Source organism: Pieris napi, chromosome 1 (genome assembly GCF_905475465.1).
Source record: "Pieris napi chromosome 1, ilPieNapi1.2, whole genome shotgun sequence".
Taxonomy (NCBI): domain Eukaryota; kingdom Metazoa; phylum Arthropoda; class Insecta; order Lepidoptera; family Pieridae; genus Pieris; species Pieris napi.
Genome location: NC_062234.1, coordinates 12,170,708 through 12,197,452, shown reverse-complemented (window position 1 = coordinate 12,197,452; position 26,745 = coordinate 12,170,708). Strand labels below are relative to the sequence as shown.

Below are 26,745 nucleotides of genomic sequence, written 5' to 3'. Positions count from 1 at the left end.
ACTGTCACTTGTTTACCGGGTGTGGTGCGGCTGCGCAAAACAAGTTTGGCTTTAGTTTTTCGTAAAAGTGATGGAACTGCATAACGAACTTATAGTTTGATATTCGTGATCAATTTATAATATCCTATTGAGATATTTTATTCTTGTGTATTAGTAACGGGTCAGTTGCTTTTGTGTGTGAGAAAACTCAAAGCTAGCCCTTTCCATGGGCGTTAACTTGTTAAATTATAAGTAAGTTATTGAATTATTATTAAGGTTAATCGCGTCTTAAACTTTATTATTCTGTCCTATATACGATTTAATATATATAAATCCCTGTTAACTTGCTTCTCAACAAGTGGCTTTTCGATATTTATCTTTCAAGGAAAGGGCTGCAAAGCTGTAAACAAAGCAATTTTTAACTTTTAAGAGATGCTTTAATGAGTTGGAATTCGATTCTCGTTTGATATTTACTAATTAAACATGTGTATGACAGATCCTACTTCACTTAACAATTCAAAAGTTTAAATTAGATGTTGATATTTTAATGCATATAGCTCAGATTCGTAATGATATATAATTCTAATACAACCCCTTATTATTTGTTAAAATTTAACATAAATTTAGTTTCAAAATCAATATAGCTTGGGTCAGTTGCTGTTAAAATAGAAAATAATGCCTTCTTTTTTAAACCTGATACAATTCTTTAAACAATTAAAATATTACAATGTTTACAGGTAATAGTCTGAAGTATGAATCTCTCCATTAAGATTGCAATACACATAAGTATATTAGCACAAATATGTTCTGGGCAGGATTATGGCACTCAAACATATAATCCAGACTCTACAAACCCTACAAATGACTACCTCAATACCAATGATCCAAAATATGACAATCCATATGATCCAAATAGACGGAATCAAAACCGCAAACAGTATGATAATCCATACTCAGATAAAAGATATAGCCAGTTTGATAGAAATGATTTAAATCCTTATAATCCTGAGAATACTCCACGACCAGCATGGGATTCTAGCAGAACTTACAGTACATCATTTAAAGGTGCTGAGTTGGAGCATGAAAGTGTTATCATAAATGAAGCGTAAGTACTTAGATTATTTAGTTGTGAGTACCTTGTTTGTTTTGTATTATTGGAATATCAACTTTGTTTTGATTCTATTCATAATTTTTATTTCATAAAAATTCAGGGATTTAGTTTTAAGGTAATGAAAGTATACAATGTGAGATACAAATATTAAATCAATATCCATTCAGTTCAGCTTCTTCATGTTATCATTTTTGTTACAGCACTTACTTTATTGTAGCATCTCGTATGGTCCGTCCAGGACAGATATACAAAATATCAGCTAATATCTTGAGAGCAAGACTACAGATGACAATCCGGGCATCCATCTCATGCAATGGTGTCGAACTAGCACATGTCAGTGAAAGAGTAAAGGAAGGAGTTCTTGAGATCCTTAATTTGAGAGTATGTATACTTTTAACCTTGTATTGAATGTTGTACATACTTATAACTCGTAGAATATAGAAAACAATGGCAAAACATTCCACAAGTATACATGAGTTGAATAAAATATGACCTTAAATTATTAAACAAGCCCTTAAATAAAATAAATAATAAAAAGCCTTTATTGTTGTTAACAAGTTTTACACAGAGTAGTTTCGTGTGCCTAAAATTACTTATGACTACTATCTAAAAAAACACATTTTGACTATTAACTAGAGTTTAACTAATATACTAACAATTTTAATATTTATTGACTATCGGCAAACGGTAGTTCGGATACAACTTGTCTTCCGACAAAGGCCTCCTCTAAAGCTCTCCAATCTTTTCTCATTTTTGCGGTGCGAGTCCATGTTGAACCCGCTATTTTCTTGACGTCATCCTCCCATCTCTTAGCCTGTCTTCCTCTATGTCTCTTTCCGTCTAAAGGGTACCATTCTGTGATAAGTTTTGTCCATTTTTCTTGCTTTTCTCTCATCATATGCCCTGTCCACCTCCACTTCCCTCAAACAAGCCCTTATGGCATGAATAAATCTAGAGATAATAAAAATAGCTTTGACCAAACTTAATACCATTATAAGTAAAGATTTTTTTTTGGTTTTTTAAGGGTTAGTTGAAAATGTTTATTTTATCATAACAAATTTAAAAAGTTTGGTCCCTGTGTACCTTTAATGCGGGCAGAATTTCCTTGCTGTATTGCAATACTTATTTGTTGAGCCAGGACAGCTGACTTTAATTCTTAGTAACAAAATCCTCATTGTCTACCTACTAGCCTTAAACAAACTTATTAATGAAACAAATGCTTATATGTTTACTTGCATATGTGACTAGAAATTAAACAATAACATACTTTGTCTAGATCCCAGCAACATCGGTACCAGGTGATTACAAGTTGAGAGTGGAAGGTCTGTACCTCGATGATCCATTTGGTGGTAATGCCTTTGTTAATGAGACTCAACTGGACTTCTCACAGCGGTTTATGACTATATTTATTCAGATGGATAAACCAGTTTATATGCAAGGGCAGATCGGTGAGTTGACTATTTTCTACTTCATTGATGTGAGAGTATACAATATTAGTCCTTGTCTTTGTCCTTGTGGTATTACTATGAGTATTTAGTATTTTTATTTTATTTCGCTTACCGAGGTCAAGTCTATCCATATACCAAACTGCAACAGACAAAGTTTGTTTCGCGTTTATAATATTATTAGTAATAAATAATCAAAGAGTAATTGAAACTGATTTTATTAAGTAAATCTCGAAGTACGAAAATCGTCGCTTTTATTACCACATCCAATCATTGTATATTTTATGTTAAAATTTAAAATTGTTGAATTACAAATCTAACCGTTTGGTTTATATCTTGGTTCAATTTGTTAATCTATCCAAGAAATAGTAAATATAAATCGTATTAAAAAATAATAAAATATAAGACACGTTCTTCACATTAGTTTTCATTAAATCTTGGATCGTTTTAAATATTAATCTTGGTTAAACATTTGAATAACTAACCTACTTGGCGCCCTCTTCTACACTGCAATCGCCTAAAGAATGTAACCCATATTAGAACACTCAAGACGTACATACTATATAAACTAGCTACTTTCTATGTTATGCAACATGCAAACTTTGCTACTAAAACAATTGCTAAGTATCCACTATCTTGGTGGCTAACTAAAATTGTTTTCGTATTGGCTTTGATATATTTTTAATTTGGGTTTCGACAATGGGCATTTCAGCCTACTATTTCAATATGCTTTGAATTGGATTTCGTTAACCATCTTCAATTATGATCTTCAATTATGATCCATCTTAAATTTATTTTATAACAATTTTGCAGTGCGATTCCGTGTGATACCCATAAACACGGAGTTGAAGGCTTTCGGAAGGTCAATTGATGTATACATACTCGATCCCAATCGTCGCATCATGAAGAGATGGTTATCTAGACAGGTAATAAGAATATTAATAGGGAGAACCCTATTGTTTGAAACTCTCTATAAACTGCATTTTATACTCGCGGTATTTTTTCATAGAAAGGGATGCTATGTATGCCAACGATGATTTTTGTATATCTTCGATTCGTTTAAAATTATTTGATTTGAGAGAAGACTAAAACAGATTTCTTTCATTCTTTCTCGCAAAAAATAGTACTCGTCTATGCTCTTTATTTATTTTCTCAACAGTATTCCTACAGCTACTCACTAAACAATATTCAAACAATTACATTGTACACAAAAGCATAAAACGGAATACACATTCAAACATAAACAAAGCACAGTTTCACCTATATATACAAAAATATAACAAAGTATATATGTAAATTCTAAATTCTAAGTTTGAAGATTCATTGATCATTATAATATATATTTAATATAAAGGAAGAATAACAAAGAAATTTAAATAGTTCGGTTTTTTTTATCTGTAAGCTTCATTTGCTTTATATTATAATAATGAAATCAATTTATATATGATACTAGCGGACCCGACAGACGTTGTTTAACACACAAAATCTAAACCATTCTTGAACACAAAAAAAAATCGGTCCTGCCGTTTAGGAGGAGTTTACATAAGCTGGAACGGCAATGAAATTTGAGAATTTTGTTTGTATATGTAATTGTAAATATCTGATTTTTACATGCATCCTAATAATCTCAAAAGGTTTAAAATTTATAATGACATTAATAATGAATATCAGAAGACTTATAAGTTATGCTAACTGCGTACCAGTACAATATCAATTATAATAGTATTATAATTTTCCGGACTCAACATCACGATCTATTGTATACACTATACATTATTACTCAGCTTTAACTGAATTTGCAATAATATTAAATGATTGAAAATGTTAAATATCATAGTTTTAGAATAAACTTAAATGTGAGAAACCTTTAGAAACCTAAGAAAAATATACCTTTCCGTGGTTACTACTAGTTGTAGAAGTTACTAGAACCGTTATTATATACAAATATATAACGGGTTATTTATAAAAATAAATTTATGTAGATAATGATATTAATTTTCGAACTATCACTACCATTTGACAGTAATTAAACCAGAAACATTTTTCAGTTAAGTAGAGTTTGATTTATTCTTACACCTAAAATGGTGCTGGATTGGGAATAAAAAAAACAATGGACGATTTATTGCTCATCGCATTACAATCTTAATGTTGCCATCGATTATTATAGAACACGTAAACGCTACAATTACAAAATCATGTTTCATTTAAGTTAACACCTTGTTATCTTTCAGATTATCTCAAACAAAAGAGTGTTGTATGATTTGTTTGGATTAGGTCAGGTTTAATACATTGTTTATTAGGGCTGTCTTTAGCTTATTGTTCATTGGTTTCATAAGATATCCGAGGGATGTACTGCTGATTTAGAATGTAAAACGAAAGACGAAAGCCGGCAATTATTATATTAAGTAAAGAACACACAACACTGCTGTTTGCCTAGTAGTTTTAGTAGGGTAGATCCCCGGCTGTGCACCAATGAAATTTTTGTCTATGTGCGCATCTAAAACTCGTTCGTACGGTGAAGAAAAGCATCGAGAAACCGGCATGCCTCAAAATCCAGAATTGACGACATGGCAAAGAGTTAAGGCCGATCACCTACTTGTCTATGAAATAAAAATGATCAGAGAAATGGCAATCCGAGGCCAAGATATAGGGTTGTAGAGCTAATGGTTTATTATTGTTAAAGAAATTATCTTATCGATTTTGTAGATTTATATTTGTATTATATATATACAGGTACTAGCCGTTTCGCGCCCGCTTTGCTGGACGAATTAAAATAAATTTTATGTTTCATTATTTTATTTTTTTTCATATTTTTATTATTCTTCTTTTTAACTTCCCGCTAAGAAAATTGAAATATTTCGAAAATCGAGTTTTTAACAGATGTTGACGTTTTGCGGTTCTAGGAAGCCTCTTTTGTTTTTATTAGCGGGAAAAATTTTCATAAAAGTAAAACAGAAATAAAAAAATGAAGGAACGTTGGAATTAAAAAAATAAACCATCTAGGAAAAATTTCGCATCGAATGGTGGTAGTTTCATGTCGATACGATCAGTGGTTTAAGCGTGAAAGAGCCTCAAACAAACACCATTTTCTTTTTATATATATAGATTACAAATTTTTAAAGACAATTTATGTTTATTTTTCTTTATAGAGTAACTTTGGTACCGTGAGTCTGCAATACCAATTGTCAACCCAGCCCATATTCGGCGAGTGGTATGTGCGAGTGGAGGCTTTAGGACAAGTTGAGGAGTCCCGATTCTTGATCGAAGAATACTATCAGACCAGGTTTGAAGTAAGTGCATATTCAACAATTTTCTTTTTTTATATATCGAAATAGCAATTTTAAAATTGGAAGCTAAAGCAGGCTATGGAGTTAAAATGGGTCCACATTGTCCAATATTAGATATTGCAATTATTACAATAAATTAACATTACATTTCTAGGAAAAAAATCTAGGACCTCTGGGTTCATAGTTAAAGCAATTATGCATTTTTCGAGTTCCGCTGTAACGGGTTTTTAGGTACATATTCTGACTGAAAAATCTTCAATGAAAAAAAAAACAGGTTATGGTTTCTGATCTTACAATATTATGTTTAGGTTAACGTAACAATGCCAGCGTTCTTCTTCAACACGGAGCAATTTATTCACGGACGTATCATGGCCAACTATACCTCGGGAGCTCCGGTACATGGAAACCTTACTTTGAAGGCCACGCTTCGCCCCATACCCCAATATCGTCCCAGGGACTTTAGGAAACAACTCGAACTTGATCCTTATTCTAGAGGTCAGTTTTAAAAATAATAGCGCATTGTGAAGTATTTTTTTCTCTGTATGATTGTATATGATTCTGTAATTTTATATTAATTGATAGATTATATATTTCGTGTTATCCTTAATACACACAATAAATTTCGTTATTATTTTGTTATCACTTGCAATGTGTTTACCAAATAATAATAATAGGAATCAGAAAGCTTACCTACTATATAACTTTTATAGCGATTCCGATTTTTGGTTTTTGTCCCACGTAAGTGTATGAGTGCTATGGAAATTTAATGAATTCATTTTAGAAATTGGTTTTAATGGAACTATAAATTTTAGGGAGTTCCAAGAATCAATTAATTAAAATTGGTATAAGTTTTACACAGTAGCCCTGCAGGCATAATTCCGACTATATTCAAATATTTTTTAGCTCGTCCAAACTACAATCCCTTCTTATACAACGAGAGTGGCTACCAACCATTTGAATTCGGACAAGAGGATAACACACATGTGAACTATCGTGCTGGACAGCCTAATCAATTAGATCATCCCGACTGGTGGTATGACCCACAGAAGGTTGTCACCCGGCTGTTTAACTTTGTGAGTGTTCTTCATATTTTTTGTATTTTAATTTTAATATTTGGTTATAAAGGTGCTTATATTGTGTGGGTTGTTGTTTACACATACCTCTGACATCTAAGATAATAAAAAATAATGGTAGACAATTTTTTTTATATCATGGGAATGTTTAATGGTATTAGCAATAGTCAAACACGTAATGATTTAACAAGTAATTAATCCCATCTAATTAAGCAACCCTATAATACGTTCTTATTTTATAATTCAATGCTCATCACCCTTATGATTATAATAGTTTAAGTAATTCAGAATTTTATAAATGTAAGAAAAACAAGAACTTTTATCTACACACTAACGAACGTACACACGTACATACACCCATTTTGTGTTTACTTTGATATGAGTTACAAATCCTCGCACAAGAAAATTCTACAGTTCCTTGGTCATCGGGGCGGTTTAAATAATAGAGGATTTTATTTATAACTTTTTTCTCTCCTAATTTATTTATAAATTTTATTAACCTCTCGCGTACAACAATAGAATATAAGCGAAATAAATAAATGCTTATTGCTATGAAACGAATGGTTAATGAATGTAATGTAAATATTGAAGAGAGTTCCTGCTTCTGGCTATGCTCTTTTGGCGTAACTCCGACGATTTAGGAAATCGACATGCTTATAAACCCCGAGTGAGTTTACAATTTAGCTCACTCACACACGCACACGCACTCACAATGACCCGTACACTCACACTCACAAACACTCACAAATGCACATACGCACACACACATAAACTAGAATTTTGTTTTTGTAACTTTTTTCTATTTTATATATATATACATTTTTTTTATTATAAATTATTTATTGTTCGTTTTTAAAAGCTGTATTAGCAATACTTTTTGCCACTATGTCCAAGAGGGACTGGTGACTTGTAATAACAGGTTTTCCCAACCTTTTTCAAGCACCAGTCTCTCACAATAATATATAGCATTAAGTTTATTGTCAAAGAAGAAAGATGGTGAAATACCTGTATCATAAACTCCTACAATGCAATATTAGATGCAAATAAACTTTATGTCAATATAATAGGGAGCTGCACAGCCTTGGCTCGTACAGCTATTACTTAAGGTTTCCAAATCTTACCATTGTTATCAATGTGAAACTGTGTTTTGCTTTTAACTCGATTTTATTTATATGTGATGCTTATTCGTAGGATGAAAAGTACCCCTTTTGGATGCCAAAACCAGATCCAATAGAGTTTGAGAATCAGGCAAATCAACCTCATTTGAATCCAAACTACAATACGTACAGTACGTCGTCAACGTACAATTACTACAATAACAATTATGATCAACTGCCGTATCTGAGATTTGTGAGTATGCCTTTAGTTTTTTGTATAGAATGGTTACATACTCGCTACTATTACTACGCTTGAGCGGGAAAATCTAATCCCCGAGATCGTAGGTTCGAACGCCACTGAAGAGAAATATCGTAAGGAAATCGGAAACCTACTTGCCCATTAGTATTATGTTCACAAAAAATACAGAAATCTGAGGCCAAGATTGGTCTTGGGTGTTGTAGCGCCACTTGTTATTTCTATTTTGAATAAAATATAGAAAGTAAAGTGACCTATAAACAAAGGCTTTTAGTTTATTTTTTAATAAAATAGACGGTCATTATTATGTTTATATTATGATGTTGGTTTATCTGTTATCTTAATAAGCTAAACATTGATTTATTGTATCAATATAAACCTGTGGAACACTAAAAAGTACTTAAAAGTAACTTTATATTTAACCTGCATTAACAGTCTTGTAATTTTTTGTGCGTTGAATTTTAGCGTACTCGTTTGAATTGCCGCCAGACATTTATTAATTACGGAATACCTTACAAATAATATAAATCCTATAAAAAAAACTTAGTTCCAATGTAAATCTTGTTTCATTATAGGGTATTATTTGACTCATTAATTTTTTAGTTCAACGGCACCTATGACTTCAAGTACCCAATGTCCGAGTTAGCCCAGCTGGTACCAACTCTCGATGGGATGGAGGTGATAATAACAGCATCTGTGGGAGATCCCTTTCTCAATGAAATTATAGAGGGTTACAGCATCGCTAGAATATTCAACTCATCTCTTTCTGTTACCTTTTTGGGAGGGGAATTGCAAGTGTTCAAGCCGAGTATGCCGTTTGATGTTTATGTAAGTTTTTTATAGGTTTACACAAACAGTTTCAACCTTTAGATCATTTTAACCCCGATTCCATCAATCGCTTTTAATCAATCACCTAAAAAATTGTTATGAAAATATAATTAGTAACGAAATCAGGTGGAAAGAGAAAATGTTACATATCACAGATATGGTTCGATAAAAAAATATTTACATTTACATTTTTCTCTAAAAATTTCAACACACCCGGCACCCCTATTACTGAATCGAATAACTTAGGTCAATTTGAATCTGTAAGTAGTCTTAGATACTATATATAAAAGCTATAGAAGGTGCAACCCTTTATCACCGGCCTTACGGCAAAGCCAATTCAGATTAGGGTATAACCGCCTTTACCGGGGAAGGAGTCGTCCTTTACTACGTACTTTGCTAACTGCAGTGAGCTTTCGTCCTGTCCTTCAGGCGATTGACGACCCCGCAACGGCCCAAGCCGAGGTCCGAATCTCGCAAAAGTCCATTCTGCTCGAGTTGAGCTATTGAGGCCCTTCAGGCTAACAAAAAAAAAACATCCTTAATAATTGTGTGTATGCTATACAACAGTCGTGGTTCAAGGGTAATGATGTAATAAATTCTTGTTTAAATATTTTGATGTAACTCTTTGAACCACAAATAATATTAGGAATATTTGGGCGTCGGTCGGTTTTCAATTTGATAAATAAATTATCAGATGGTGGTGTCATACCATGATGGATCAAAACTACCAGAGTGGCAAGCACTGGGGATATCATTGGCGGTGACAGGTCAGCTTGAGGGCAGGGGCGGAGCCCTAGAAACTTTGCGGCCTACGCTTGTACCGGGACAAAACGCTGTGTGGCATCTCAAGATGGATTTGTTTAAACTGTTGCGTGAGTATTCTTTTTATAAGCATTTTCGTATTTACAAGGATATATAGAGATTAGATTGTGATCGTTGTGTTTTACCGGTGTTCAAAAAATGCATATAAAATAATGATCTAAATATAGTTTACTTTAGTAAGTTGTCTCTAAAATAAATACTAAAGTGTATTAAGCACAGACCGGAAATTATATGAAATAAAAGGTCTATTTTTTATTTAAAAGATTTTTTATATTTTTATATTTTTTATATGATATGATATGTTAAACAAATTTCAAACAGGTCTAGAAAACGACCCCAACTACCGCGAAACTTTAGCGGGTATAACGGGAATACGTTTAAACGCGCAACTGTCTGACGCAATGGGTGCGCGTGCGTCCGCCGACGTACACCTCGTAGCGCATCATTCGCCTAACCAACATCATATACGGGTGTCTACTAGTACTACTAATGCTAGAGTAAGTTTTCCTATATAATATGTCTGAGGATAAAACCTTAATTAAGTTTAAAAAAATAATAATTATATAATAACAGTCATTTTACTGATTAGGATCAAGTGTAATAAAGCAATAGTATGTAACTTTTTGAAGTGAAAATTGAATGAATACACATTCTTAATTATTTTAAAACAAAATGATCTAATTAAAATTGATTAATTATCGTGAAATCAGTTAAACAATCTAATAATCAATGAAGTTACTAGAATAAGCACATAGTCTGTCTTCATTTGAAGCAAATTCTTTGTAAATAAAATATTCTTAAACTTTATTTTTTATTTATCTTAGATATTTCATTATTTTAAAGGATATCAATTTTTTTAGCCTTTAAAATAATTATTGTGTTATTGCTTTTAGGTGGGAGAATACATAATATTTCATGTTGAAAGTAACTTTTATATGGAAACATTCAGTTACGTGGTCATGTCTAAGGGAATTATTCTGACTAGCGGACAAGAGAATATGCAGGTTTGTTAGAACTGAAATTAAAATTTAGGAGTCAATAATATATATTAGAATGAGTATAATAAACATCGCTTCACAAATGTGTTGGTTTTTGCAATATTAAAATTTCTCGAGTGAATTTCGTTAATAAAATACCAGTTTATATGGTATTGGTTTATCTAGTTATGTTGCCCTGTATTTAATGAATTAACTAGAAATTATTATTGCCGTAGACTCAAGTTCATAAAATAAAATATTTATTTCTAGTGAAATAATATAATTATTTCGCTTTAGTAAAGAAGACAGATAACCTTTTGTCTAAAATAAGCCGAAAATTGTCTTTATTACCTCATTAGACCACACACAACTAATACATTTGAACCACATTTTTAAAGTAAATATAGGAGATTATTCTTCACACACAGCTACGCAAATTTTAAAATATTTAGTTTTTCCAAGTGATTTTATAATTTAGGAAGGCGTACGTACATTCGCGGTAGTGTTGTCTGCTGAGATGGCGCCGGTCGCCACGATAGTTGTATATGCGGCGCAAAGACGTGCAGTCGTATTAGCAGATTCCCTCACCTTCCCTGTCAACGGAATATCTAGGAATAATGTAAGTATTTTATATATGTTCAACATCCATTTAATACTAATAAGGTTAAACAAATTTTCTGCAACAACTTTGACATGCTGTACTTAGATGAAATACGCTAAACTGTAAATTCAAATTCAAAAATCATTTATTCACGTAGGTAACACAATGTACACTTGTGATTCGTCATTAAAGAAATAAATATTAATGCTTCTAATTTTACATTTACTGCCAGTTCTCAAATCAAGGGCGTAGAACGGAAGAGAAGAACTGGCAACAAACTCTCTACTAAACTGTAGTTTAGTAAACCTAAAAAATACAAATAAAATAAGACAGTAATAATTAGAAAACCTTTTTTTGTCTTTATTAAATGTGACCAAAAAAGATTTTTTGGCTTTTTGGAAGGCGTCAGTGCTATATACTCGCTCAAAATAATTAATATCTTTGTTTGTTCTCTAGTTCACCGTGTCAATAAACAACAGAAAACACCGCACAGGAGAACGAGTAGAAGTAGCTATATATGGCGAACCCGGCGCGTATGTCGGTCTATCTGGAATAGACAATGTATTTTACACTATGCAGGCTGGAAATGAACTTACGTATGCCAAGGTAACTTTAGAAACAGTAAAAGCATCAGCTTGTTATACCTTATTTTTTTTCGCCTTTCTCCAGGCTTTGAGTTTCGTAAGGACCTCATTGGGAAGTTCATTGGGGCACTGTCATCTGCCCATTGGTGTACATGTCCCAACTACTTGAGCATTTTATAAGTTGTGCGTCAAGGATGTTATAAAGTTCTTCATTGAAGCGAATACGGCAAACGGACCAAAAGATTCTTCTATGAACCATCCGCTCGAAAATAAGAAGAAAACCCTCATTCTGAATCTAAAATTGCTGATTATTTATTACTGAAATTTTAGATGGAACCCAAATTTGTATGTTATTTTTAAGGTAATATCAAAAATGTCCCAATTCGACGAATCAACAAACGGTACGTTCGCGTATACGTGGCGTTCGCACTTTGGTGACGCAGACGAGCTCGTATACTTTCCATCAACAAGCTTTGGTATCGATGCAAATAGGACACTCGAGTGAGTATTATTAGTATAATAATTTATTGCCATCTAACATATTATATAAAAAAAAAATATTGCAGGCTTTTGATATAGTGAGAACGAACGTAGACATATACTTATATCTCATTTTAAATTATTTTTGTTGAGCTAACTTAATATTTGGTAAGGTGTACAAAGGTGTATAAATTGTTTTTGCGACTTCCATTATTGCTTATATTTTAGGCCCAAAAATCTAAATAAAAAAAATATATGTATGTATGTATTAAAATGAATTGCTGTTCGTTGGTTTCGTCAAAACTTAAGAAATTCTGGATCGATTTAGCTTTATCTTGAAATATTTGGGAAAAATCAGTTTTAAAAATGTTGTCTTAAGTTTTAACGCAAATATGTATGTGATACGAAGTTCACCAGGTCTAGAATATATTTTTCCTTTCAGGTACTCAGGTCTAGTCGTATTCAGTGACGTAATGGTGCCGCGCCGACATAGTAACTGCAATGCCACTATGGGATTGGCTGAATGTTTGGACGGCAATTGCTATGCCGTGGAAAAACGATGCGATGGCGTGGTCGACTGTTCCGATCGGACTGATGAGTCTCATTGTAAGCTTCTAAAATATTGTTATATTTTAAAAGGTTTTGAATGAATATCTAACGGTTTATTTAGAGTATTAATATAATTAAAAGAGCTAAACTAGTTTAAAGAGGTTTTGTTAAATAAAATATTTTTAATTTAAATGAAAAAAAAAAACTTCAAAACTTTAAAGTTATTACCGCATGCAGTAATTGCGCTCATAGCAAGTCTATGTGTAGTCTACACATAGACTCGCCTAGAGACGAATCTAACATAGAAATGTATAGCCCAATTTTATTGTTAGGCCCCCGAGACAACTCCTTCGAGCTAAGCCACTTCCGAAAATTCCGATTCAACCGAGTCCAGCGGCAATACGATAATGTGTGGATGTGGCGGGACGTTAATATCGGACCCCACGGGCGATACGTGTTCACCCTCGATGTTCCCCAAGTTCCTGCCCATTGGACTGTGTCTGCCTTCAGTATGTCCCCATCTATGGGACTTGGCATGACTGTGACGCCGACGCATGTGAGTATCAGATAACAAATACATAGCTGTAGCTTCAATGATAAGATTTGTTCGGGCAATTAAGCGGCGATTTCACTTCAAAACTTTGTCCAGTCATAGGTTTTTGCTGTGCGTTTAATATTACTTTTTGGAATTTAATAAGCATTGTTAGTGTGCGACCCCGGATGTGCAGACTCCTCTTTCTTTAGGAACAATTTATTTTTGTCTTCTAATATTATTGATGTTTATTATGTACTAGGCTTAGCTCCTTCTTCATACGTTCGCAAACTGCACACATTCAAATTCATGTTTTGACTGGCAAAAACAAGAAATAGATAAAAAAATAAAAAAAAACAATTGATCAACAGCGCGCGAGGTTTATAAATTTTCATCGAAATATGTAAGAATACTGTCTATATGAATACGTTCTAAGTGAACTTATATAAATGTTTAGTTTTTTATTAGTAACACGCTAATTTTACCTTCGTCTTCAAGAAGTACTTATATCCCTTAAATGTAAATTAAATTATTATTTTTTTCATGTAATTTCACAGTACGAAGGCATCCTACCGTTCTTCATAAAGGTGGAAGGACCCGACGAGTCACGCCAGGGTGAACAGCTAGGTCTTCGTGTGGTCGTCTTTAACTACCAACAACAGGACATCGAGGCCGTCGTAGTATTGGCTTCTTCACCGGACTACATGTTTGTACACGTCGAGGAAAATGGTATCGTAAGTAGCTTTAAAAAATTACTACAATACAAAATGTATTAAAAATCATAATGTCGCTGTACAGCTTGCCAACTAGTGTACTGTGAAATTTGTATTTAAAAGTAAATGTAATAAATGGCTAAGTATCTGTGTAATATATGTATGATATGTATTAGCAAGCTGCACTAGATAGCTAAATATACGTGAGGGTGAGACCTAAGAATCTAACAACCCTACGGATCCTAAAGCCCTACAGATGTTCCCTAACACATAAATAGTGAATATGTAAATAAGTACGGGATGTCTGCACCAAGAGACCTAAGGTAACAGACGGAGCCCTACGGGTAGGGTCAAAGGTTCAAGTCTTCTCCACTTTGACATAAGACAGCGAGCAATATTCAAATCTGATTTATTGTTATAAAACAATATCTTAGATACTATTTACTCCTATTCACAAGACATAATATTATTCTTGTGTTCTGTTGGTGTATCGAGCATCTTCAGCTGTTACTATTTAGAACCACCACGTGAGCCGTGTCAGCAGTTGGTCAATGTTCAATTGAAATCTGAACAGTTGCTTTTTACGTCGTCTAATGTTGCAAATAAAAGTTTTTTTCATAAAAAAATAAATTAGAATAGAATTAGATATCTTGTAAAACATTCAACATTTTCGTGGTATAAGTAGAAGACTTTTTCTGACCATGTGAATAATACTTGTATAGTGATAATGTAATTATATTTTAAATATTATTTTCAAACCCTCAGGTTCGTTCATACAATCCGCGTACTTCTTTCGGCGAGCACCAATTCTTCGTATACATAATAGCTGGAGACGCGGCTACCGTTCACATCCCAATCGTTCCGGCACGTCTAGGAACCATACATATCAACATACATGCGGCCACTCTACATGGGATACATCGCGCTACTAAGACCATACGAGTTGAGGTAATTAAAAACACGTGTTTTCTTTACTCAATTTTCTATAACGAAAAATCTTATATATTATGTCACTAAAAACTCATAATTTTTTTGTCAACTACAATTAGTAAAATGTATGTTCATAAATTCTAACGGTTTATTTTTCTACAATTAAAAATATTTTTTTATTTTATTTATTTTTATTGTACATATGGGTAGATGAAATAACCACCACTTATATATTATTTGATTAATATCACAAAACGCACGGGCGCACGCAATACACCCAGGCTACCTGCGTGCACGCACACATACGCGCAGAACAAGCAAGACCAGTTTTTGTGGTTGCGTTCGAGTGTTGATAAAGTTTCAATAAAAATTAATATGAGAATATTAAGATAATTATTATTAGGTAGAATTAATAAATAATATGTTTATGCTACATGTATAACCTTTCATATCGCCTTTGGATTACGCAAGTACAAGTATAATAAAATTTATTTGACTGATTAAAACTCGCGTTTACATAACTGACGCTAAAGTTGACTTAAAAGCTACTTGATACGAGCGAAGTTAATAATGTGATAAAATCATCATCAGAAGTCTGAGGCCAAGAGATGTAACGCATTGGATTTTTGAGCAATGTGTGTATAGAGTATCTAATAAAAGTACTGATTTTTTTCAGGCGGACGGTCTACCCCAATATCGGCATCAGTCCGTACTCTTAGACCTTTCGAATCGTGCGTACGTATTCCAGTACATGCACGTAAACGTCACGGAGACGCCGATAATTCCATATGAAGTGGATCGTTACTACGTGTTTGGGTCTAATAAGGCCACAATATCGATAGTTGGTGACGTCGTAGGACCGTTATTCCCAACTATGCCGGTTAATGCTACCAGTCTACTGGATTTGCCTATGGTAAGTTTTTTTATATTTAAAGTAATTAATATTTTATTCAACCCTGACGAAATATTGATGAAGTACAGTGTTACTTTATTGTATAGTATTTAAGGTTTTTTTGATGTCATATAGTTAGTCTGGAATTGGCGGCCTTTTAAGAATTAGTACGCTCATAGTATTGTCTTTGATTGACATAACCTTTACACATTTAAAGAAAAAACATTACAGCTGTGATACTTTTTGACATCCAGCACCTTTTGTCTTTAGTTACCGTGACCACGCACGCTGTAAAGCACGCGAAACGTCGGATAAATTTAAAATTATGTTAAACAGTTGTAAATTTATAAAAATACATAACTTTAATCCGGTTAAAAAGTTTTTTCTTTAAATTAGTACGCTCTTTTTTTAAGTCGGATTAGTTCGGTAATACTTCAGTGGGTAGCTGGTTCCACGTTATGTCACTATGGGCAGCAATAACTGCCTTAAACGTAGAGATAAATGTTGATTTCATTTAATTAAATTTTGACTGATGACTTACTGATAACCAAACATACTCAACACAACACACTTTGTTAGGTCTATTAAGTGTAAGGGTTTGCAATTATTTAAAAAAAATACCGTCTTAAATTCTAAATATTATTGTTTAATCTAAAAGGGGTACACTTCAGAATGAGCTGTCCGATGGCGACGTGCATTTCGGCCGTATTATAATAAAAACGAATAAAAAAAATGTATTCAGGAATAATGTTGTTTTAACCCGCAACGCACTCGGTCGTCACTTTAGATTCTGTGAAAATTATCTTTTTACTATTTAATTACTAAAGTTAAGGAATAAATAGCTTGATTATTTTGTATTGAATATAATACGAACGTCCGCGATACATTTTTTATTATGATACAGGAATCAGGTGAACAGAATATGTTCAGTTTCGCGGCAAACATGTATTTGACACTATACATGCGTCTGATCAACCAGAGGAACAGAACTCTTGAGAAGGAGGCCTTTGAGCACATGAATGTGCTTTATCAGCGGCAAATGTCCTACATGAAGCTTGATGGATCTTTCTCGCTGTTCAGGAGTGACTGGTGAGTGAACATCACCTATCTAATGTATCTGCTTTTGTCTATATAATTATGACTATAGTTACTTAAATCTTAGACGGCTATAAATCAAACTATATATTAAATAATTAATATAAAAAACTGTTTTAAGGACTGGCTTCTAAACACACCTTACGCAATTGGATATGCTACTGAGATCTAACATGTAGTAACACATTACACTCACTCATTCACTCGCATGTATCCACACTCTCATTCATGCAATAACATACACCCCACACACTCACACACTCACCCACATATTCACGCGTGTCACGCGTTGCATAATGCTGTATGTTGAGAAAAAAATAAAGATAAGAAATTGTTGTAAACAGTTTGAAAAATTTCAAAGTTGTAATTAAAAAAAACATTATATTAACTTTGTTATGGAATTAAGTATTAAATTTGTTATGGAAGAGCTGGGAACCCTGACACTGCTACTTTTTACTTAAAAACGTTCCCAAATCTTACACATTGTAATGCATATCTACTTCTAATGAATAAACACATATTTTATTTATATTACAATTTACTCTGGTATTGTGTTCGTCTGTTTCTTTTTTTTTCCATTGGTACACAGCCGGGAATCGAACCTAAGACTTCGAGAATGAGAATCGCACGCTGAAGCCACTAGGCCAACACTGCTGCACTCGAAAGGAAAAAATAAAATAAAAATATTCAATACATTTGACTAAGTAATATCTTATTGGGCTGTGTTGTGTGGTGTGGTGAAAGTGAGGTTGTGGATGTTGGGTGAACTGTTAAATAGAAACGGTCAAACTAATATTTTGATAACAATATCTTAATCCAGTCTAGTGTTTGTGTTTGTTTGTGTAAACAACATACAGTAGAGTAGATGTAGTCTAAAAATCATTTTTTATTCAACATTAAAGTTGTTATTTTTTTACCTTGTAGGAACCAATCGGCGTCCAGCGTTTGGCTGACTTCGTTCTGTTCCAAGATATTTCAAGAAGCTTCGTTCAACGAGTGGGAGAACTTCATCTATATTGATCCTAATGTATGTTAATAATGTTTATTTTCGTGCAGTACACATATTTTTTTGTTTACTCAATACTTCTATTGATATTTTTTTTGACTGCCTAAATCATTTCTACCTTTGTTGCCCATATAGCAGACATTTCTAATAAACCATACAATAAAACTTACATGTTTGTACGCCCCTAATAATGCATGGGTACTACATTGATAGTTTAAAAATTATACTACATACATAAATAAAGATTAATTTTACATATATGTATTACATAAAGATTATTTTTTATGTCAGACGGATTCTTGTCTCAGGATCGTCGCGATATTAAATTTATCTTAATACTAGCTGACCCAGCAAACGTTTTGGCATGTACCTATATTATTTCTAGGAAATATTTTTTTATTTCAATAAAAAAAAAACTATCAATGATAAAGAATAGGGGTTGATCGTAGAGTAGAGTAGGGTGAAAATTAAGGGTTGTATGTATTTTTGTATGATGTATCATAAAAAAAATAAACAATTTCTTTGGAGTGGACACCCCTTATCACTTAGGGGTTTGAAAGATAGATAGTAGCCGATTCTCAGACTTACTCAATATGCATAAAAAATTTCATAAGAATAGGTCGAGCCGCTTCGGAATAGTATGGGAACGAACATTGTGACACGAGAAGTTTATATATATATATAGAGATATACCTCCCTGTATGCAAGTCTAAAGAGACAATAATACTAAAATATTATCCAATCCCAACAATACCACATAAATACAGGTTCAACTGATTACCTCCTTTTTTTAAGTCAGTTAAAAATAACACTGAGTTTGAGTCAAAAATATACTATACATAGATATCTCTTTACAGGTGATATCTTTGGCCGTATCGTGGGTTTTGGAACATCAGAGCCCTGAGGGTGCGTTTTATGAGACAACATGGCTGCCGGACCGCAATGCCAATACAACTATTACGGTTCCAATGGAGAGTCAGCTCTATCGGGAGTACGGTGCTCAGCTTATGGGCGAAACGGTAAGGATTACTTAATCATATATTACAAGTAACGGCAAGAATATGTTGACGTATGAGGGGGGAGGTAGCCTGTAGCCTATACAGTTGGCGTCTTTAAGAGACGTTTGGCGTGCTTTATCTATTCTATTTATTTTCTTTTTCTGTGTTTTGTATAATAGTTGGTGCAAAGAGATTAATCGCAGTTATAAAAAAAAATAGTTGTAACAGAAATAAATATTCTATAAATATTTTCACAAACATTGTATGAAAGGTGTTTTTTCTAAGGTTCTTTGTCTTTAAAATTGTTTTCCTATGTAAATCAAATTTTATTATTTTATTAGTTATTAAATCCACTAATAAAGGATAAGCTAAAGAAGGATAGCTTTTCAGTGGTATCATTTTTATCTTTATAATGGAGCTGTCTAATATAATTCTTTAAAAAATATTAATTGCTACCAATTACTGAGATTGATAAAATTATTGTGTTATTTAATTAAATTGCATTTTAAAGTTTTAATATTTAAATATTTTTTTCTATTGCTTCACAGGTGAACAATTCAATAGTACTACAGCGAAATATATCTTTGACAGCCCAAGTTGTTATAACTCTGGAGTCTGTTAAAAATCTCAAGGACATTGGAGTGAGAGAGGTTAGTACAAATTTTAAGTTTTATTTCCAAAAAAATTAAATGACTGATTTTTGTTGTTTGAGTTGGTTTATTGATACCCTAATGCCTATAAAAAAACGAATGATAATCCATTGCGGTCATAAAAAAAGTTAAATAGATACCAAACCCTTAACATTTTCTATACAGTTAGCAATGAACAAATAAAATTACTTTAAAAAAACAAATAAAGTAACACAAAAAAACCACACCCATATCTATTAATTTTTTAAAGACACAACCACTATTCGCACAATAATAATAAGTAACGTCTAAATCGGGTGCGAGCAACGAAATGAGCCCGACCTTCTGGCTCTTGCTGCACGCTCGTTCGCGTGGTGTGTAGGTCCTAGCCCTGCTAAAATAGGGCGGTACGGGTGCGGGCAATTTAGCCCCTGATGAGGGCTGCGGCGCGCGACGAGGCAGAGGGCTCGACAGCGTGCAGCCGAGAGCCCGACCTCAGCGCACGCCCCTTTATAGCTGAAAACCAGGAGTCCTTCACTCCTACACATCGCTTGAAATATTTTAGCTATATATACATTACATCGAATATCGTCACAAAAAAAATTAAGATCTTCATCAGCAATGGCTTACCACCCTTGTGTTCCTTAGCTTCCTCCTCACAATCGTAATCTATCGTCTCGGTACACCATACCTGGTTTACTGTATCTAAATCATCATCAGGTTGACACACATGATTTGTGGTCCCTTTTTTCTAGTGCCTGTATGTGCATACTGACAGTATGTGTAAATCAATTTTGTTAAATATTTTTCTAGGGTCTTAGTGCCCAAGTAGCGACAGCCCAACAGCGAGGCGTGGCCTGGCTTGAGCGCCATTTACGTCTGTTAAGCGAATGGTCGGAGCCCTACGCGCTCGCGATCACCGCGTACGCGCTCGCGTGCGCCAAGGCACCCAGTGCTGAACATGCGTACAGGTTGTTGAAGAGGCGGCAGAGATCCGAGGGTAAGTCTCATAAGTAGGGGTAGTATACGTATATTTCCTAGGTTATTCAGTTGGTACTTCAAGATATTAAAAAAAAAGTTAAATTAAAGTGAATATTTCTTATCGACTTCCAAAAAGGTTATCAGTTTGATATCTTCAATACTGATTTCTAAATTCTTATAAACCATTTTTACATCTTCCCAGGTGGTCTGGTATATTGGGGCAAAGAGCCGGTCCCTCAGCCTCCATACAAGATGGAGAATCAGAAGCCATTCCTGCTACCGAGACTACCGTACAAGTACGACTCCAATAATATAGCCACAACTGCGTATGCCCTGATGGCATGTATGGATCATCAGGTAATAATAGTTTTGGACCTAAAATTTTTTTAATTATACAGATGATTAAATCATAATTATTACATTTGAAAACCGTTGGTTTGTAGTAATGTAACAATTACAGTCTTGTCAAAACCTCGACATGTTCTATTTTTTTTTTCATAACTGACCGCGTGGTCCATTTATTACCCGTAGTAAATACTTCAATGTTCTCGCACCATAGACGTTGTCTCTTGAAATACAACGCCGAACTTGGGTTAGAGTTCCGGTGTGTACGTCATGCTCGATTAGACGACATTTATTTACTTTTTCTGTTACATGAGTATATTTTACAATAAATTAATTATATGTTTATAAATTAGGTAAGATGCTGTAGCGGGTCACACTACTTTTGCATAGTTTTACATATATTTTAATATGTGTGGTTATAAAGTGACGTCACGATTGTAACTAAAACGCCGAAACTTTTTTGGTTTGCCAAGTTATCCGTAATAATATCATGTAACGTTTCCATACAACGAAAGAAAAAAATAGATTAAACTCTAGTTTTTATTTTTTAATAATTATTGCACATGCCACTAGAGTGTGTGCGGAAAGAGAATCGGAGTGGCATTTGTCACTGACTTGAGTCAGCATTACCGCCTCGCCAGCTCTTTCCGCACAATGACTAGTAGAATGAGTTTAATCTAGATAATTATTATAAAATATTATACAGATAACGGAAATCGGGTTCAAATTCAAATAATATATTTCAGGATAACAATGAACAAATAGTGATGTGGCTCAACTCGCAAAGATTAAAAGACGGTGGATGGTCATCTACACAGGTATGTGTTATATTTTAATCTATTTAAATAAAAATATGTACGCGTAAAATAATTTTATATATAAAAAGTTAATGAGACGGAAGACTAAGATGTCTTTAATCTATTGACAAAATAGTGGATTATATACATTAGTACGGTAGTACAGTAGAACCTCTATAAGTCGAACATCAAGGGAGACGCCAAAAAATTCGAGTTATAGAGTTTTCAACTTATGGAGGATTTCGACTTAGGCGGATTTTGATTCGACATAAAGAGTTTGAGGTTTATTCTTATAAATTTTGAGAGCAAGCAAACACGTGTTTCCATGAGTCATAAATTTATTATTGTATACTCCTAAAATGTTTTCTAAGAAACAATAGTGTACTCACATTGTCGGCAAGTTCTTAAAGTCGGTAACTTATTTTTGTTCGAACAATAGAGATAATAAATTCCAAATGATCAAGTTGTAAAGGTTTTAAATAAAACGTTCCTATGTTCGAGATACAGAGGTCAAATTTAATTTTTCGAGTTATAGAGTGAAAATATGTACCAAAATGGCTTGGAGGGACTCGGTGATTATTTAGATTAACAGAGGGTCAAGATTTCAAGTAATGGAGGTTTTGGTGTTTTAAGGGAAGGGAACAAAACATTTTTTCGAGATTTGGAGGTTTTTGACTTATCGAGGTTCGACTTAACGAGGTTCTACTGTACTAAACTAAAGCGTGAAACCGCGGGTCACAGTTATTTATAAAGTTTCATAATTCTCGGTTTTTAACTACAATAAAAAATAACAGTTGCGCTACAACCTTTTAGGTCTGGGCCTCGAATGTGTATCTGTTTCATAATAATTTGTCAATCTGATAGGCAAGTAGTCTTTTTATGGAGTGAAATGCGCACATAGAAAGTCCTTGGGTGTATAGCCAGGGATCGAACCTACGACCTAAAGGATGAGAGTCGCACGTTGAAGCCACTAGGCCAACACTGCTCTAAACCACAATTACTGTATAAAATTCTATACTATTTTACAGGATACATACATAGCTCTACGTGCACTCATAGAGTATACGAACCGAAAGCGTCTACGTGACGTGAGCTCGTTGACGTTAACTGTGGACGCTGTGGCTTTGAATGGGACTACGAAGACATTGCACGTCGATAATAATAACTTGGCCGTTATGCAGAGTATTGAGGTATGAAGATAAAATATGGATTTCACGTGAAAACTTCTTTCGGGTTTAATCGCATATTTTTAAATTTTTTAGAGAGACTGCCAATGAAATATTACAAATGGCCTTTATATGGCAACACATCAATATATTAATAATAAAAGCTAGTTATGTATTTGTAAACTTGATGTAATTAGTAGGATCTTTTGACGGTCATTTTCCCCCCAGATTCCATCAGCCTGGGGCACAGTCAAGGTGACAGCTCGTGGGGCAGGATATGCTATCCTGCAAATGTCAGTGCAGTACAACGTGGACGTACCAAGATTCCAGACGGCGCCACCGGCACGGTCGTACTCGTTACTTGCGCACGCGCAGTATTACGGACGGAATCAGTCTCATATTGATTATCAGACATGTGCCAGGTATAAGAATAAATTATTACGTTACTTATTTAAGCATATTACTAAAATGTATAAAATATTAAAACATATTATATGATGTTAGTACAAAACAATATTCTCAGGTATAGGTAGATATTTTATTTATAATTTGCTAACTATTTACTGTCTTTATTAAGGTATTACTTTTTAAAAAATTTCACTCATATAGTTCTGCGGCAAAATGTATACCTAAAATTTTTTGATATATGTAATATCTACGCATATAAAAATGTATGTTTTTGCAGTTGGACGTTGCTTGAGGAATCACCGCGCTCTGGTATGTCAGTGATGGAGGTTCGAATCCCGACAGGATACATGATCCAGCAACAGCGTTTAGACGCCTACGTTCTATCCCGTAAAGTCAGGACGCTACAACGAGCAAAATATACGCCAACAAAATTACTGTTCTTCTTTGACTATGTAAGTAGAAACTAAATTTAAAAAAAGGAAATAATAATACGTACTATTTAAAATAAATAAAAAACTGCATTGGAAAAAAATATAATTTAACTATATGTCTCGTACAGTCACAATTAAACTATTATTTATTTGTATAGATAACATCTACACTTAGGTACGATAAAAAAACATATTTATTTTTTCAGTTGGACCACGAAACGACGTGTGTAAACTTCACAATAGAGCGGTGGTATCCAGTAGCCAACATGTCGCGATACTTGCCTATAAGGGTCTACGATTATTATGCACCCGGTATGTGGTTTAAAGTTACACTATTATGTATATCAAAAATAGTATCATAAGCTCTCAGTATAAACCGGACAAATATCTAATAAATAAAATAAATCACAATTAAATTAAATACTTTAGTTAGGAAAACGCTTTTTGGTTGTCTTAGATTGCATCTATTTGTAGTCGATTTTTTATTCTTAAGACTGGTAATCTCACGATATATAATAATACATTTTATTTTTCTCCCATATTACATTTGATATATCGAGCACCTAGAAAGAAAACCTCCCTCGGTGCACAGACGGAATTTGAAAGTGCCACTGGCCAAATCAAGACTGAGTAATCTTAATATATATAAATTACGTGTCACGTTGTTTGTCCGCTATGGACTCCTAAACTACCGAACCGATTCCAATCAAATTTGCACACCTTGTGTAGTTTGATCCAATTTAAAAGATAGGATAGCTTACATCTCAATTTATACCCGCAATATTATTTTATAGCAAAATATTTGTTTATTATTTGATAGTCACAATTCTAACAGAGGGCGCTGTGTTGAAAGTACCAACGTTTCACATAAGCTACAATTTAATGGAATTACAACCAAAAAAGCATGGTGGTCCCCATGATTGGTGTTCTCCTACTGTTTCCCTTGAATAGGTTACTACTATGTAATATAACTAAAACCTGAGCCACAGCAACGTTTGGCCGGTCTGCTAGTATTTTATAAGTTAATGTTGATTGTGATTTACAGAACGGTTCAACGAGACGATATTCGACGCCTTACCAACATATTTATTGAACATATGTGAAGTTTGTGGATCATCACAGTGTCCGTACTGTGCTGTTTATAACGCAGCCTTACGAATTGGTGTCACACCTGCGTTAGTACTACTCATGGTTGCCGCTAGATACATCACATATAGGGTGTTCACGTAACATGTGCAATTTTTTACTTTCAAAATGGTCCATTGATAAAGATTAAATTATAATATAAAGAGTTTTTTAACAGACTAACAATTTCGATGACAAAATAAACTATTATTATTTTTATTATTAATGAAAACCATATTGAAAATATTGTATTTTACCAGGTCCGTGACTGTTTTTACTAACCCTTTAAGGGTAATAATAAATAAATTGACAATATATAAATTGTTGAATTAATTAAACAAAGCATTAACATCAAAAATAAATATTAGCAGCATAAATAAGACTCAACCATTTTGTAATCATTTAAAAACAGATGATGTGAACACAGTGTACGTATGTTACAGAATTTTCACTGCCATGTTAAGCTACAAAAATTTCAAACATCCTATATTTTATCTGCTGATATTATAAGTTCGACTTAAAAAAAAAGTGTGCAATCGTTTTGACAAACAAATATACTTATCATAGGATACAACAATCATTAAATATTATTTGTATATATATTTTTATACCACCGGCTAGGATTTCATTTCCTCTTTTGTGCTATTAACTGGTTGTATTATAGCAAATTCTTAAAACTTTTTAGTTTAAAAATATCCATTCCAAGTAGATTAAGTATTATTATAGTGTCCATTTAAGTAAAAGTATCAATATTAAAGCAATATGTTAGCACACATGAAATATATAGGAATGCCCTATTGAGATTGATTTTGCTTTACTACATTTAGCAGTGAGACATGTCACCCAATTATAATTTTTTTTCCGGTGCTTTTTATGAGCTCAGAAATATCTAAAGTTTTAACTTTAAATAGTAATTTAAGGTCTAACAAATGTATTTACTTGAAATTATATACAAATTCTAACTAAAAGATATTCGAATCAAATATGTATTAGTGACTCAGTTTTAAAATTATTTTATAATACATATGCAGCCTTGCTTCACGTCTACATATTTGTATATAATTATTAATATTATGTATGTAGCTTTAAGATATTTAGCATTTATTTACATTACTTTTGTATATCATAAGGAAAATGTGCACATGTCAATAAATTTTGCCTTATTAGTTAAATTCGATGTAACTAGTTTATAATATTTTCACAAAGATGTAAAGATATATTGTATGAATTGCGTATTGTAGATTAGTAATTATTCCAAAATGTACAAATGACACTCCCGTCCACATTTGATGACACCATTACGGTTTTAAACATTTATATTTAATTTAGCTGATAATGTTTTGGCAAAGTTTAAAATAGATAAATGCCATACATAATATAATCAAAGAAATCAGTAAACTGTATTAACTTTTTATATCTAGATATTGCTACCTTTATGAATCTCTTTTTATAATTGTAACTGATGCATGTTACTTAATTAATTTCCGTCCAAAATTACTATGACTGATTTTTTTTTACCTTTTGTATTTTGTGTGTAGTATTTTAAGTTGTAACAATTTGTATGGAATGAAATCTCAATAGATCTATTTTTAATAATGAGTATGTAAA

At 33.1% G+C, this 26,745-nt stretch overlaps 1 protein-coding gene across 1 annotated transcript; it reads left to right on the top strand.

Annotated features, from left to right (window-relative positions):
• LOC125063809 (CD109 antigen) lies at positions 1 to 26,745 on the top strand. The gene is made up of 33 exons (XM_047670457.1): positions 1 to 231; positions 717 to 1,084; positions 1,291 to 1,471; positions 2,367 to 2,538; positions 3,349 to 3,461; positions 5,685 to 5,825; positions 6,131 to 6,317; positions 6,726 to 6,895; positions 8,087 to 8,245; positions 8,852 to 9,076; positions 9,771 to 9,948; positions 10,220 to 10,395; positions 10,792 to 10,902; positions 11,354 to 11,494; positions 11,933 to 12,082; positions 12,422 to 12,561; positions 12,983 to 13,146; positions 13,422 to 13,645; positions 14,179 to 14,355; positions 15,100 to 15,282; positions 15,941 to 16,177; positions 17,061 to 17,245; positions 18,176 to 18,278; positions 19,115 to 19,276; positions 19,804 to 19,905; positions 20,698 to 20,884; positions 21,068 to 21,222; positions 21,957 to 22,028; positions 23,036 to 23,197; positions 23,402 to 23,595; positions 23,859 to 24,033; positions 24,219 to 24,324; positions 25,058 to 26,745. The coding sequence occupies exons 2-33, from the start codon at positions 732 to 734 to the stop codon at positions 25,240 to 25,242; spliced, it is 5,370 nt and encodes a 1,789-aa protein (XP_047526413.1). The 5' UTR covers positions 1 to 231; positions 717 to 731; the 3' UTR covers positions 25,243 to 26,745.